Source organism: Aspergillus neoniger (genome assembly GCF_003184625.1).
Source record: "Aspergillus neoniger CBS 115656 unplaced genomic scaffold BO87scaffold_18, whole genome shotgun sequence".
Taxonomy (NCBI): domain Eukaryota; kingdom Fungi; phylum Ascomycota; class Eurotiomycetes; order Eurotiales; family Aspergillaceae; genus Aspergillus; species Aspergillus neoniger.
In genome coordinates, this window is record NW_020291146.1 from 444,483 (window position 1) to 457,903 (window position 13,421).

Here is a 13,421-nt window from a genome sequence, read left to right on the forward strand (position 1 = left end):
CTTCCCCTTGGGGAAGCATCAAGCATCATTTTTCTCAACCTGCGTTTTGCTCTTGCATTCTTGTTCTGCCTTTGCATCTAGCATCAGATGGGATAGCAACAAATTACCAATTGTTCAAGTCCTGAAACATAGTTTCGTTGCGTATTTGATGTCATAAGTCATTACTCATTGCTAGTAAACATCCCAGATCGGGGTGCAGTCAGCACCAGAAGGGTACACTTTAGTGTCGGTGTCGGCTGATGACAGCAACGAAGAAGGATTCTAATATTTATTAATCACTAATGTTGTCTATAGCACTCGTGGAATGATTTGTGAAGCTTGGGATTATCTATGTCAAGAATAACGCAACCCACTTTATCTAGTCATGCCAACGTCAATACAATAAGATACCTTACAAAAATTAAAGTGGTAAAGATTAGCGCATTGTAATTGTTCACTCGTCAGTAAGTCTATGTGCTATGTATGACCTCTGTGCGCATAATAAGCCAGTCATTACTACATCATCTGCAAGTGTAGTAGCTTTTAAATATCTGCTGCGTGACATTTCTCTAGCTTTTCCAGTTTATTTCTGCTGATCTCTCATCACTACCATCATCCTCATCACAATTACCACTCATCGCTCATCACCCTCACCATCCAAGATGCGATTCTGGTCCTGGCTTCGGGGAGAGCCCAGATGCGAATACTACTACAAAAAACGCCTTGATAAGATTCAATACCAAATTCGCTATGACACCCCAAGAGATCAAATAAAGAAATGGATAAACGAGTACAATGAAGAGGAAACACTGGGGTTTGCCATTCTACAGCGCCAGCGTCGTCTAGAGAATGAGAAACAGATGGCGGGGGCGCAACAACAGCAACAGCAATTCCGGCGACGACGGTGCAAGCAGTGCCAGTATCAGAAGGAGATGTGCAGTGCCTGCCATGAAGCGATGCAGACAGCAGATGTCCCGCCGCCCTACTTGAGCCGATTCCCCGAGGATCTCGAACGAGATCTGGCCAAGCTGCGCGAAGAGCTTTGGAAGAATCGCGCTCGCTTGGAGGCAATAAGCCAAAAGCTCACGGATAGTAGGAGTTGGTGGGCCTTATATGCTATGGTTCCACGCTGGCGTCGAAACGACGCTGGCCGGACGTTCAAGTGGGTTGAAGGCCGGATGAGTTGTGCTAATCGGGGAGGTTGCTGTGGCCGTACCTGTGGATGCTGCGAGGAGGTTCTGTTGGAATATCAACGGCCAAAGTGGAGGGACTCGGGAAAGGTACACATCAAGGTGCATAGTCATTGCACGGCAGAGTGTGCTTGCTGTATTCAGTTCTGGGGGTTCTATACTCCCCACCCTGCTCTCCCTGCTATATGTTCCTAGGTATTTGAGTGAATCCAATACAACTCACATACATATGCCTGACCGAGCCTGCCGTGTAGATGCTAGCCATGCAGGTACTTCACCGTCTGAAGCAAAGAATATGTATGGCCCAGAACGCCGTCGAGTTTCTCAAACTCGCTGTAGACACATGTAAACCACGAAGAGCGCATGCTACGACGTCGGAAGGTCGTCGTCATAGCTGATCGCAACTAAACAGCAAAGCAAAGCAAAGCGCAGTCTTACAAAGGTAAGTATAAAAGTGTGACATATTATAACATACTTTTCCCTTCGGTTTTGTGTGCCTTCCTGCTGACGCTGTGTCGCTAGGTTGGCAGGTACTTGGGTAGTATTATAGGTGCTTTCCTTTTACAGACCGTACCTTCCTCAAGTATCAATGACTTGCTCGACGGCAGCCAAAACATCTTCTTGAACTTCGAATCCCCCCTCTTTTCTTCTCTTCTCTCTTCTTCTTCTCGAAATCAGTCGCTCGTTTAACAACGCTCGTTTCATCTAGCATTAAAGTCACTCTTTGCGACATCACTTTTATCCACTCGTTCATTACCCCACACTCACTTTTAAATAGCTTTTTTGTCTTTCTTTTTTAGATAGTTATTATGGCTGAGGCGGTAGATGCCAACGCCGCACCTTCGTTTTGGCAGAAGCTGGACCCCAGCCACGCTTGGTGGCTGTTCCTCGTGATCTTCATGATCGTGATTTGCAACGCCCTTTTAGGTGTAGTGAGGCTCTACGAGCTACTGATCAAACGCCACCACATCGAGAAGTTACGTGCAATGCCCCCATCACGAGGGCGCGACGTGGAAGTGGGTATGGATGAGGAAAAGGCGGTTCAGAAGAGAGTGAGGAGAGGAGAACGGAGAGGGCGGTGAGGACGGGGTGGGTGTTGTTGAGCTGGAAGTGAAGTCGGGAGGTGGAAGAAGAGGAGGAGGATAGGGAGAGAAGAGGGCGCTCGGATGGGTCAAAGGGTGGGAGTGGCGGGCGGGGGGGAGGGTCCCTTCTTTTCGATCAATGCTGGCCATTTGTCTAGGACTAACCGCATCGACCTGACGAGTTTGCCGAATCTCAGCGTATACGGCATCAACCTGTGAGGTGAAAGGGCCCCTTTGCTTCTGATACCATATACTAACCGTTGCTATAGGATATCATTACATCTCTTATATTGCGTTGACCAGTTCGACCTGGAGAAACCCGATGGAGACGACATCAACCTGTGAGTTGAAAGGACCCAATATCTCTTATATATCCTGATTTTTGCTATAGGATATCATTACATCCTTTCATATCAACTTGACACCATCTACGCCGACAGTACTCGGCGTAGATGGTGTCAACCTGTGTGATATGAAAGGGATCCTTGGTTTCTAATTTATACTAACCATCGCTATAGGACAATTTTCGCCTTTTCATGTCGCCGTGACCATTACGAGACGACAAGTTTTAAAGACGTTCGGGGGGACATGGGACAGTGGAGAGAGGGAAGAGAGCGAAATGAGTGGGCTGAGTGAGCTGAGTGAGTGGAGAAATTCTCTATTATTAACGTTGTACTGACTCCGCTTTGTGATAGTAATCTCCAAAAGCGTGACTTATTTTAACTTCCTCTATGGGCTCGGGATGATGAGTTGGAGAGGAAGGATCAGGTGTTGACGGAAGAGGGAATCGTGATAGAAGAGTTGGCGGGTGGAGGTGTGTTGATGCGAAGGGGGATATAAGGGAAAGGAAGAATGGAGTGAGATAAGTAGAAGGAGGGAGGAGGACAGTGGAAGAGGAGAAAAGGGTAGCAATGATGTTGGAGGACTGGGAAGGCAGGGTCAATACCTTTTTTTGTGATTGCAGTAACAACCATACTCACAGGAGAATTTTCAGAGGCCAAGTCCAAGCTGATGACTGCGGACAGAGAAAAGAAGACTATGGATCTTATACATCTGTAATATATGATATGATTAATGCTTTTCTGAACTGTGAAGTCACTCTTCAGGAAAGACACAAGTTCATGAGCCGACACTCGCGGTCTGCTAGTATGGTGGGATGTTTACTGTACGTCCTATCATGGGGAGGGATGTATGAGTGATTTCCATGTTGATATGATCATAAAGATGTGATACCAATACCTGCTGGATTGCCATGTAGTCTAGTACTAAATGACTGGTAGGCCTCCTTACCTAATCCATATCGACGTTAAAACACTGTGCATAGGGTCTCAGCGCTGTGGAAGCATCATGTATTACTAGTCATGTTATCCATTTATGTGAAGAGAATACTCTCGGTTAGTTATGGAGTATTGACTTACGGTAGGGAAGACGTTGAGTCTTATGTATGTTTTTCGAATATTATCAATTATTTACAATTATATCTGTATATCTTCCGGCTCGGGTGGATCATATATAGTTACTTCGTACTTTGGGGAAAGAGATACATCATATGTCAATTGCCTAGCTTGTTAGGGCATTCAATTCATTAGTAACAGTATTTCTATAGGAATAAGGCTGCATATAAATTGATTGACAGGTGATGTATTGTATGCCTATTATGCATAAGGCTAATTAATTGCATGGTCTAGATACATGTCACCGAAACCAAATGCCAAGGCGCTGACTGGAAGAACAGACAGGTCTAATATGGATAAGTATGAGAAATTTGTAGATATATGTCAGGAATGTGAGGGTGAGCGATGCTACACAGCAACACCGGATCTCTCTCTAAATCTTGAAACAAGATAGTAATTGTAAAAGGATAATGTCGTATTGTCACCGAAAGTCGTAACAAATATGTGTAAATAAAGCCATCCAGGGCCAAGAAGTATCTGTCCAATCTATATCATCAATAGGTGCCTACCGTGGGTTTGCGCTTCGAGAAAAGGTTCTTCAGCCTGCGGAAGACTGTTTTCTCATTGGTGGGCACGTCCTCAGTTCCTCGAGATCTGAGCTTCCGGCTCGTTGCCTTGCTCATTGTTGACCAGGAGGTTTTCAATCTTGAGGTGTTAGACCCGGGGCGAAGATTGGAAACGTTGTCCGTCGACTCGGTGTAGACTGGAAGGTGCGGCGTGCTGGCATTAGCAATGGTGCCCGTTCTCATTTTAGCCATCACCGCCTGCTGGATGTTCATGTCGCGTTCGCTTTCTTCTGCGGCGGTGAGGACGTGCGCTAGGCCACTGCTGTCGATGATGATCCCGGGGTGTTGCTTGCTTGCTTCAACGGTGGAAGAGCCCAGGTCCAGCGGATCGGTGTACTCTGGAGGATGGATGGTTGGGGCTTCCGAATCAGCGACTCCACCGTGGCTGTTCGATGATGGTTCCACAGGCTTTCCGAGACCTGGTGTAATATTGCTGGGGACTGAGTGGGGTGAATGGAAGCTAGGAACCCCGGTGGACATGAGTGTAGTCTCGGGGTCCAGAAAGACTTCAACGTCATCTTCGCTAACAGCGTCCACATGTGTGCCATCCTCATTCGGATGAGGTCCGGACTCAGAGCCGTCGAGGAAGGCCTTGACACTCTGACTCCTATCCCTACTCTCCTTTCCCGAGCCCATTGCTTGGCTACCATAGCCTGCTCGGCTAGGCGGGGCACTCGAGGACTGCGTTCCATCGCTAGCGAGTGCTGAGTGGGAGGATGTCGCTCGTCCCGATTCGAGACTATCGCACTTGAGGTGTTGGCTGGTCTGGGAACGGAGAACCCTCATAGCCTGCATACTGGACTGCTGGGTCAAGGCGACCCCGGAATCGTATTTGTCCTTCAGGGCTGCCACATCGGCTCCCACTTTTGGAAACACATACATGGAGTCAATCTGAGGCGCCGTGGACGGTTCGTGCATCGTCGTATTGGTTGTGACCGCGCGAGAGCGCTTGCTAGGCCCCGACGGCTGGCCTTTCGGGTTCCTGGATACGAGTAATGAACAGGCATTTCTAAGCTGTGCTTCTAGGTCGGTAGGGATTTTCGGTCGGTCGATTAAGGGCGATGATGGCTGATAGGTGCCAGGGCTATCAACAAATTCCAAGTCACGGGTGGGTTGGTTATGGGCAAGCTGGTTTTGCTGAGTTATCAAAGTTGGTTTCTAGCTTCACATTAGGCGGCGGCCGTGAGGCAATCTAAGGTAATACACACCTGTGACCCGAACAGAAAAGAAAAGGAGGTGCGTCGCTTCGTGCTGAACTCCATCGTGGCTGATGTTTGCAATTATGACGAAACAAGAGGCGTTCGGTCCGGAAAGGGATCAGCTGGATAGACTGCAGGGAAGACTGTGGCGACGCCAGCCAATGTAGGAGAACGCAATGGTGCGTCGACAATTGACTCGTGATATGGAGAGCAGCGATACAAAGGAAACAAATCCGGTCGCTGGGCTACCAGTCCCAGGGAAACGGACCAGAATGGGCGATACTCAAGATCAGCCCAGATCAATTCCTCAGCCAAAGAATAGCTCGAAGAGGCAGGTGCTCTTCAGGAACTTCTGGGATGGAATGTGGGGAGCAATTCGAGGAATGCTGTCGAGATCAAGGAAAGGAGGGGTGAGGACCGATTTGAAGGTCAGGGGAAGAAAAGCCACCGGAAATTATGAGAGACGAGAGGTAACAAGGTGACTGAGGAGCAATGGACCAGTCCATCTGCTAGGTACACCACCTTCAATATTCAATCGCAAGGAGTAATTATAATGCAACCGCGGCGCTGGGGACACCGGCTGTCTCAACGAGGGACCAAAGAATGAAATATCATGGACGAGAAAACCAGAGAGTTAAAGGAACGAGCGTGGTTGGTGCGATGAGGCCGTCAGCTAGGGAAGAGAGAGCAGGAAGGAAAGAGGAGGCCCTGCAGAAAGCAAGCCTCAGTCACACGGCATCACGGGGCTACTGCAGGCCTGAAAACCTCGCCGTCTGATTGCCTCGTAGTGGCCTCGGACTTAATCTTGCAGTGCACTATTGTCGATGATGCAGCCAGTCCGGCTGCCATTCGCTAGGGGTGAAACCGGCAAAGGAGGGGTAGCAAAGCAGGCCATGCAGTGGTCGATGCGTCTGAGATGATGATGTCCGCACTTTTCCATTTCTAATGGTAGCCAGTGCTGATCAGAGCATCCAGAGAAGCTGTGGGTTGTTACCCCCGTCAGACTCGAGGTCTGAACGAACCAAGTCATCTCCCAATGCGAGGGAGGGTATAGAGTCTCACACGAATCAACTGAGTGTGACAGCATGGCTGTTGCACCAAACGGAAGACTTCCCTTGTCCAACGGTTTCGCAAGGGGCCGTTGGAGTGGAAAGAAGGGATGAATCAAGGGGCTGTACGAGGTTTTCGTGGAATGACCGATCGGGTAGCAAGAATGAGATCCATCACATAGGGCAATCCTAGCGGGACTGCAGCAACTTCTGATAGGCAGTTCTCCGCTGCCTTTCCTGCTGGGAAGAGTCGATCGAAACGCCCTGTTCTGTACTTAAGTTACCACCACCGTCATACGGCAGCCATGCGGAGACGCTGTCGGACCCTGAATATGATCGATATCATGGCATGAGACGAAATCAGTATCCCGAAGTCAAGGATTTCCATATTGACCCATTCGCCTGTAACTCAAGTCCCGGAAGCTGTGACATCTCCACAATGTTGACCCAAAGTATGACACAAAGTAATTCAGGGTGACATTGCAAAGGCAGCAAACTTTGGTTGTTGATGTGTTCAGTTTCATGGCGTGTTCGCGACGGTGTCACCTTCAAGAGGCCTCGAGTTGATTTTCATATCGGGCTAAGCGTAGCTGGTTCTCTTGTTAATGTCAGCAGCGTTTACAACAATGCTTGCTAGAGCTCACGCGGCGGAGTCAGGAAATAGTTATTGTATATGATACTGAAAATGCCCTTGCACATAATGCTATAAACGTCACTCAATGATTGATTCGCTGTTGCTATACTGATTGACGGTCGCGGGTTGGCTTGACTAATCTACAAAACAGAGCGATCATGTGACATCACATTACTTGACTACTATCTACTTGTAATTATCCAGCCATTTACATATGTGAGGTAAATCATGCCTCTACTTGTCTTCACTGATACTTCCTAGCATGGACTGCTATGGCTGGTATTCATTCTTCAATTCTCCAGCAAAATGTCTGCAACAATATACTCAGAAGTTACTGATATTGATGGACTGATTCCTACCAACGCGGACGTCAAATGCCAAAGTATATAGCTCTACCTGATGCTTAAATAATATACTAACAACTGATTGCAGACGGCAGCGATGTAGAAAAGCTGATCCCTTGGGTATTCAAGCATCATGATATCGCAAAAGCAAACTGCACTCGCTTTTGGCCGAAAAAAGAGTCGGAGTTTAAGGACTTTTTCTACCACTTTTCCTGTTACCGTGCTGAATTGGACGAACTCGACCCAGTGCAGATTCCATTATTTTTGAAACCGGACGAGAAAGTCACACTACCGAGGCAAAACTGGGAAACCCCTGGGAGAGCACCGCAGTTTCTCCAATTTCAGGGTATGATGTTGAAGATTTTGATGCAGACTATTTACGATAATCTCGAAGACCTTGCGGAGAATCGCCCGGAACTTCAGTAAGCTTTTTTTTCATCTGCATTTCTATCCTTCGACTTTGTTCTCAGTGCCTTGAACTAGCTTTCCTGTATCCGGCCTTAAGAAAAGGTATGTGATTGGCGGTAAACGATATGCTTCGAGACCCGAGGGTGCAGTTGTAGTCCAGTCACAAGGACGGTCTGTACCGATAATGTCTTATGTTGGTGTATGTGTTGATCCCCTGACAGCTTCTTCCCTTGTATATGTATATTCCCCGCCTCTTGATGGCCACAATCCTAACATCTATGAAGTGGCTGGAAGGGCAGACCTCCCATGACTTTTTAGCCGAAAATATGAGTATCATGCTGGGACAGCTCGCTGCAAATGTCAGCCTAGACCATCAAGACCAAGAAGTATTCATTCTAGGTCTCTATGGGTCTAGTATCTATATTTCACGTGGGCTGTTCACGACCACTCAGATGGCCAAGGTACATTCCAAGGGTAGTTCAGAGAACGAGGTATTCCACTTGAGATTCTCGAGAGGCTATAATTTATCTCTAAGGAAAGACTGGCTTGAAGCCATGCATGCCCTCTCAAAATTACTTCGATATCTCATGAGCGGGAATGCAAAGGTTGGTGTTGTCCGACACATATAAATCCTAATAAAGAATAGAACTATCTTACCGTAGCAAACCCATTGGAAGAATAACACCAAAGCTACCAAAAAAAAATCATGATGGCACATTACCCTTCCATCCTGCACGCCAACCCCGTACTGTATAATACACACATACACACGCACAGCAGCGCCAAAGCGCAGGTCAAAATGATACATCACATCTCCAACCCGCCTCTACCCGTCGAACTTCAAACCTAGTCTAATAACCGGCTTCAGAGTTTTGCACGCAGACTTTCCCCATCTGCACTCCGCATTTCGCTTCAATTCCTGCAAGCAGCCCAGCTCCAGCTCCTCTCTCTGCCTTGTAATTAATTCCCGAAAGCATATCCGAATTCATGGCGTTTTCGCTGCGCCGACCACGTCATATTCGCTGTCTGGTGGTTCCCCGCAATGACCTCAGGAGGGCATTCAGGTGCGTCCCAAACTGGTGAGGCCCGAGGGCGGGTATCATATGCGGAGCAGAGCTGCAGCTGGTGTTGGCGTTGGTTCCTGGTGTAACAATGGGTTGCTGGGCGGATTGGGAATCGAATCAGATAGAAGATGAAAGATCTTTGCGAGGATGATGGTGTGATGGCGGTGTCATGTGGTTCGAATTCAGAGTTGTGTTTGCAAAGTCATCAGTGTTTGAATACGAGACTTAATTACAAGGCCACACCGCTAGGCACTGTATGTAACGGTTGGCCAGTGCTATGACAATAGAAGAAATGAAGACAAAAATTCTATTTACCATAACGAATCTATGTACGATCGAACACTTTTCTTATGAAGGTCGCCCACCACCCTCGGTGTCTTGACGTGTGCAAAGAACACTCGGTGAGGGCTTATCTGATGGAGAGCAGTTGGATGCTTCTTTTACAGCCTTACCTGTGTAGAGGAAACGAGAGAGGCAGTTGGATGCTCATCTCTCTGACTGGCTAAGAATAATAAATCACAAGACCGCACCGCTACTTCCCCAAGGCGCCTGAGCCTGGCGGGGTCCGAAGCCGCCGGCGCGTCCTCTCTGGCCGAGAGAAAGGCCGGGGCATGCCCACGCGGTACATCAGGCAGTATAAAAGGCTGCAACTAATGCGCCAAATCTAATAGGACTCTGGGGGTCAGTTTACCACGCGGTGATATCTTCCACTTCCGCTTCGCCGAAGGTGCTGCTCTTGGTTAGCTTGTTGACTCCGTCCACAGCCTCGACTCCTTCGGCGGGTGCCTTGGACATGATATCTGGCAGCACTTCGCGGAAGAACTCGAGGATGTAGCGGTTGACCTGTTCGAACTGGAGGAGGAAGGCATCGTGACCTTCGGGACTCTCGATCCGCTTCAGGCGGGAGTCCGGAATGCCGGCAGCGATCTCCTTCTGTTCATCAAAAGTGAACAGTCCATCGGATTCGATACCTAGAACCAGAGCTGGCTGCTCAATCTGAGACAGGGCTTCACGGACGGGGTTCTCCGCGGAAGGACTGGCCCGGTGTCGGGACACATCGTGCGTGTCCAACTTGCGGGTGATGGCGATGTAGCAGTTGGCATCGAAACGCTTCACGAACTTCTCGCCCTGGTACCGAAGGTACGACTGAGCAGAGAAGTAGGTGGGGAGCCGCTTCTGGGAACCGTTGGTCTCGATGGTCTTGCTGAAGGTTTTGGCACCGGAGAACTGAGGGTCTTGGAACTGAACTTCAGAGTGTTGGACGTCGGACTGCGGCCCGGGCGAGCTGCGCCCACTCTTGTGTCCATCGTTGTGGATAGCCCAGTGCTCGTTCGGGGGAGTGGGCGACCTTTCCTGACCATTGATGGTCTGCCGCTTGGAGGGATCGGGCACGTTTCTGCCAAAGCGAGACTCGAAAGAGTTGCGGCTACGGTAGGTGAGGAGGGCGGACATGCGCGCCGCACCCAGACCGGTGGCCGGGGGATCGTCAAACGGGTAGTAGCCATCCTCATACTTGGGATCACTGTAGATGCTTTGCCGTTGGGCTTCACCCCAGCTGATACACCACGCCGAATGACGAGGAGAGGTGGCGATCGGAACGATTGCGCGAACATAGTCCTTGCCAAAGTAGGCGTACTCAAGAGTAAGCATACCACCCATGGAGCCACCCACCACGGCTGCAATTTGACGGATGCCCATGTCATCCAGTACCATCTTGTGAATCCTATGCGTTGTTAGCACGCTGTTACACCATGAGGCATGAGAAGAAAACTCACTTTACATCATCACGGACGGTGGTGAGAGGGAACTCAGGACCGTACAAGCCCTTGGATGGATCGCCATCCTTGTAGGTCACAGCGCTAGCACTTCCGTACGGACTACCCAGACTGTTCAAGCAGACGACGAAGAAGCGCGATGTATCGAAAGCTTGACCGGGACCACCAAGCAGGGGACCCCACCAGTCCGCGACATCCGCACTACCACTGAGAGCATGACAGATCACCAATGCATTGTCACGTTCGGGGGAGAGTTGACCTCTCGTCGTGTAGGCCACGGGAACGTTGTGCAAGGTAACACCAGACTCAAGGGTGAAAGAAGGAATGATGACGAACGATTGATCGGTGATGAGGGCCGAGTAAGGGTTTTCGGGTTGGGAATCAGCCCTCTCTACGGGATTTAGTAACTGTTCATTTTGGAAAGGCGGGGGAGGGGTAGAGGGGGGGAAACTGACGGAATTGCCCGGGGGCGGCAGCTTGGGCGACCATACTGGACGGACGCTTGTGGTTGACGGACGTATGGATGCAGAACAAGTAGCAGGACGAAGTTTAAAAACTATGAGAGAGGGAGAGAAGCAAGATGAAGCAGTAGACACAAAAATGAACAGGAGGGAAAGTTAAAAGGAAAAAAAGGGCGGGAAACGCAAGATGATGGCGATCGCTGGTCCCCCGGGGAGTTTTCCGGCCTTGACTCATACGCCATCACGGGCCAATCACATGTCTTACATTCATCCTGAGGCAGGATTGAGTCTACGGATTTAGGTTCCACCGATGATCCGCCCCCGGTCCCGCTTCCCGGCATTTCTGTGTCTCTCCGATCCCGGGCTCTCCAAGCATCGTCATGTATACTGTACACCACCAATAAAATAAGTGGTCGATAACAACAGAGCGAGCACTTCAGCGAGTAAATCTAAGAGATGATGGCGTAGCTGTATTCAGTATTCGCTTCAGTATCGTCTTAGCGAATACGAAATGTACCGGTCCATGGTGGAAAGCTTTATTCAGTCTAGACCCCTTCCCTGGCTATCGGGCCGAGTATGTATTTGGTGGAAAATATCAAAGGACCGTGACCTTTGACATCACATTCCTCGGGTCTTTACTTATTTGAAATATTTGAACAATTACATTATTTCATTGATACGATGTTTAGGTTATCAAACTAGCAACGCTCTGACACCCCGCTCATAACGATATCCACACAAATTGATATTAGTCAAGTATATGATTCTGATTATGCCTCAGATAAAACATCATGATTTCATGTCATCTCCAAAACATTCCACACCTATAACAGGCCTACTGGATCTCGCTTTTTGATAACTGGTGCGACGCTTAGCCACGATCAATAGTATTAGTACAAAACAACGCATAGACAAAGTCTACAATCCGCTAAAAATAAGACAATCATTAAATCACAAAGCCAACCCATAATCACCACACACCCACCTACAGCGAAACGACCAACTTCTTCGCCGAAACTCCCTTCTTCAAAACATCCAACGCTCCCTGCAACGACTCCAATCCCTTACTCACCACCTCCACCTTAGGCGCACTAACAAAGCTCCCCTCCTTCAACGCGGCCGGCAAGAAATCCACAAAGATAGCAGGCCCAACCTCATTCTCAGCCAAATCACCACCAAAGACGAACTTCGACTCGACCCCATCCGCCAGCGGTCCAGACGGTGGACTCACCAACGCAACAAACTTCCTCCCTTCGACCCTCGCCACAATCTGACCACACTTTTCAGGTGACTCCGGCCCAATAGCCAACGCTCCAGCACTAGACTTCCCCCTAAATGCAGCAATGATATCCTCGACTACCGTCTCCGACTTGTAGTCAAAGACGTGGCTCGCACCAAGAGACTTGAGAAAGTCGTAGTTCCGCGGCGAAGCTGTCGTAATCACTTCATACCCCGCCGCCACGGCAAGTTGGATAGCGTTGCTGCCGACACTGGATGATCCGCTCCAGATGAGGACGGTTTGGCCTGTTGATGGGGCTGGGGGAGCGGTGGGATGCTGCAGCGCGAGGTAGTCTTTCTGGAAGAGGCCACATGCGGCGGTTGATATTCCGAGGGGGATTCCGGCCGCGTCGGCGTAAGATAGATCGGATGGGATGGGGGAGGTCATGTGTGCGTGGAGCACAACGTAGTTCTGGAAGGCACCTTTGGAGGAACGCGTGCTTTTCAGTTCGCCTGTTAGACCGAGGACCCGGTCTCCGGGCTTGAATCGGGAGGAAACAGGGCCTGGTCCGACTTCCACTACTTCGCCGGCGACGTCGCTGCCCATGATAGCGGGATAGGGTGTCCAGGCGAAGAGGGCGGAGCCAAGGTCTTGACGAGCATAGTCGACGAGGTTGAGTCCGATGCTGTGATTCTTAATGACGAGTTCGTTCTCTCCAGGATGGGTGTATGGAGCGCTATCGATTTCCAGAGGGTAGGCCTTTTCGGACTTGATCCAGGCGGCGGTATTGGTTGGGGTCATTATGGTGAGTCAATAATTGACGGTGTAGAACTTAAAATGCCTCCAGTATCTATTTGCAAGAGAATACTTGTGAAGATATAATGGACAATCCGCTGATCCCGGCCTGCGATCTATATACCACCCTCGCCAAGCACTCCAACGGCATCTCGGATTAGGGTACGGTGATAACGCCGTAATGTCCGATGGCAAATCCTTC

General features: G+C 49.4%; 6 protein-coding genes across 6 annotated transcripts; 3 read left to right on the top strand and 3 right to left on the bottom strand.

The window, feature by feature from the left end:
• Positions 1-641: 641 nt before the first annotated feature.
• Positions 642-1,364, top strand: BO87DRAFT_309347 (uncharacterized protein; the record flags this gene model as incomplete). The annotated part of the gene is made up of 1 exon (XM_025619462.1): positions 642-1,364. One exon carries the CDS (start codon positions 642-644, stop codon positions 1,362-1,364), a length of 723 nt encoding a protein of 240 aa, XP_025479268.1.
• A 614-nt stretch (positions 1,365-1,978) lies between these two features.
• Positions 1,979-2,596, top strand: BO87DRAFT_426534 (uncharacterized protein; the record flags this gene model as incomplete). The annotated part of the gene is made up of 3 exons (XM_025627368.1): positions 1,979-2,247; positions 2,410-2,466; positions 2,521-2,596. 3 exons carry the CDS (start codon positions 1,979-1,981, stop codon positions 2,594-2,596), a joined length of 402 nt encoding a protein of 133 aa, XP_025479269.1.
• Positions 2,597-4,149: 1,553 nt separating this feature from the next.
• Positions 4,150-5,803, bottom strand: BO87DRAFT_66214 (uncharacterized protein). Its single transcript, XM_025629457.1, has 2 exons — positions 5,480-5,803; positions 4,150-5,429 (listed from the first exon to the last, which is right to left on the bottom strand). Exons 1-2 carry the CDS (start codon positions 5,531-5,533, stop codon positions 4,200-4,202), a joined length of 1,284 nt encoding a protein of 427 aa, XP_025479270.1. The 5' UTR covers positions 5,534-5,803; the 3' UTR covers positions 4,150-4,199.
• A 1,587-nt stretch (positions 5,804-7,390) lies between these two features.
• Positions 7,391-8,534, top strand: BO87DRAFT_416379 (uncharacterized protein; the record flags this gene model as incomplete). The annotated part of the gene is made up of 4 exons (XM_025626750.1): positions 7,391-7,535; positions 7,586-7,919; positions 7,981-8,104; positions 8,190-8,534. The coding sequence occupies exons 1-4, from the start codon at positions 7,460-7,462 to the stop codon at positions 8,532-8,534; spliced, it is 879 nt and encodes a 292-aa protein (XP_025479271.1). The 5' UTR covers positions 7,391-7,459.
• A 1,031-nt stretch (positions 8,535-9,565) lies between these two features.
• On the bottom strand, positions 9,566-11,390 carry met2 (homoserine O-acetyltransferase). The gene is made up of 3 exons (XM_025629458.1): positions 11,200-11,390; positions 10,745-11,135; positions 9,566-10,692 (listed from the first exon to the last, which is right to left on the bottom strand). Exons 1-3 carry the CDS (start codon positions 11,231-11,233, stop codon positions 9,657-9,659), a joined length of 1,461 nt encoding a protein of 486 aa, XP_025479272.1. The 5' UTR covers positions 11,234-11,390; the 3' UTR covers positions 9,566-9,656.
• A 733-nt stretch (positions 11,391-12,123) lies between these two features.
• BO87DRAFT_377044 (zinc-binding alcohol dehydrogenase family protein) lies at positions 12,124-13,281 on the bottom strand. The gene has a single exon (XM_025623454.1). It carries the CDS (start codon positions 13,223-13,225, stop codon positions 12,191-12,193), a length of 1,035 nt encoding a protein of 344 aa, XP_025479273.1. The 5' UTR covers positions 13,226-13,281; the 3' UTR covers positions 12,124-12,190.
• Between the last annotated feature and the right edge of the window lie 140 nt (positions 13,282-13,421).

Coding starts and splice junctions, on each gene's coding strand:
- BO87DRAFT_66214 (XM_025629457.1), bottom strand. CDS start 5,533: ATGGAGTTCAGCACGAAGCGACGCACCTCCTTTTCTTTTCTGTTCGGG. Junction 5,430..5,479: donor CTTTTCTGTTCGGGTCACAG/GTGTGTATTACC, acceptor ATGTGAAGCTAG/AAACCAACTTTGATAACTCA.
- met2 (XM_025629458.1), bottom strand. CDS start 11,233: ATGGTCGCCCAAGCTGCCGCCCCCGGGCAATTCC. Junction 11,136..11,199: donor TGCCGCCCCCGGGCAATTCC/GTCAGTTTCCCC, acceptor TAAATCCCGTAG/AGAGGGCTGATTCCCAACCC. Junction 10,693..10,744: donor ACCGTCCGTGATGATGTAAA/GTGAGTTTTCTT, acceptor AACAACGCATAG/GATTCACAAGATGGTACTGG.
- BO87DRAFT_377044 (XM_025623454.1), bottom strand. CDS start 13,225: ATGACCCCAACCAATACCGCCGCCTGGATCAAGTCCGAAAAGGCCTAC.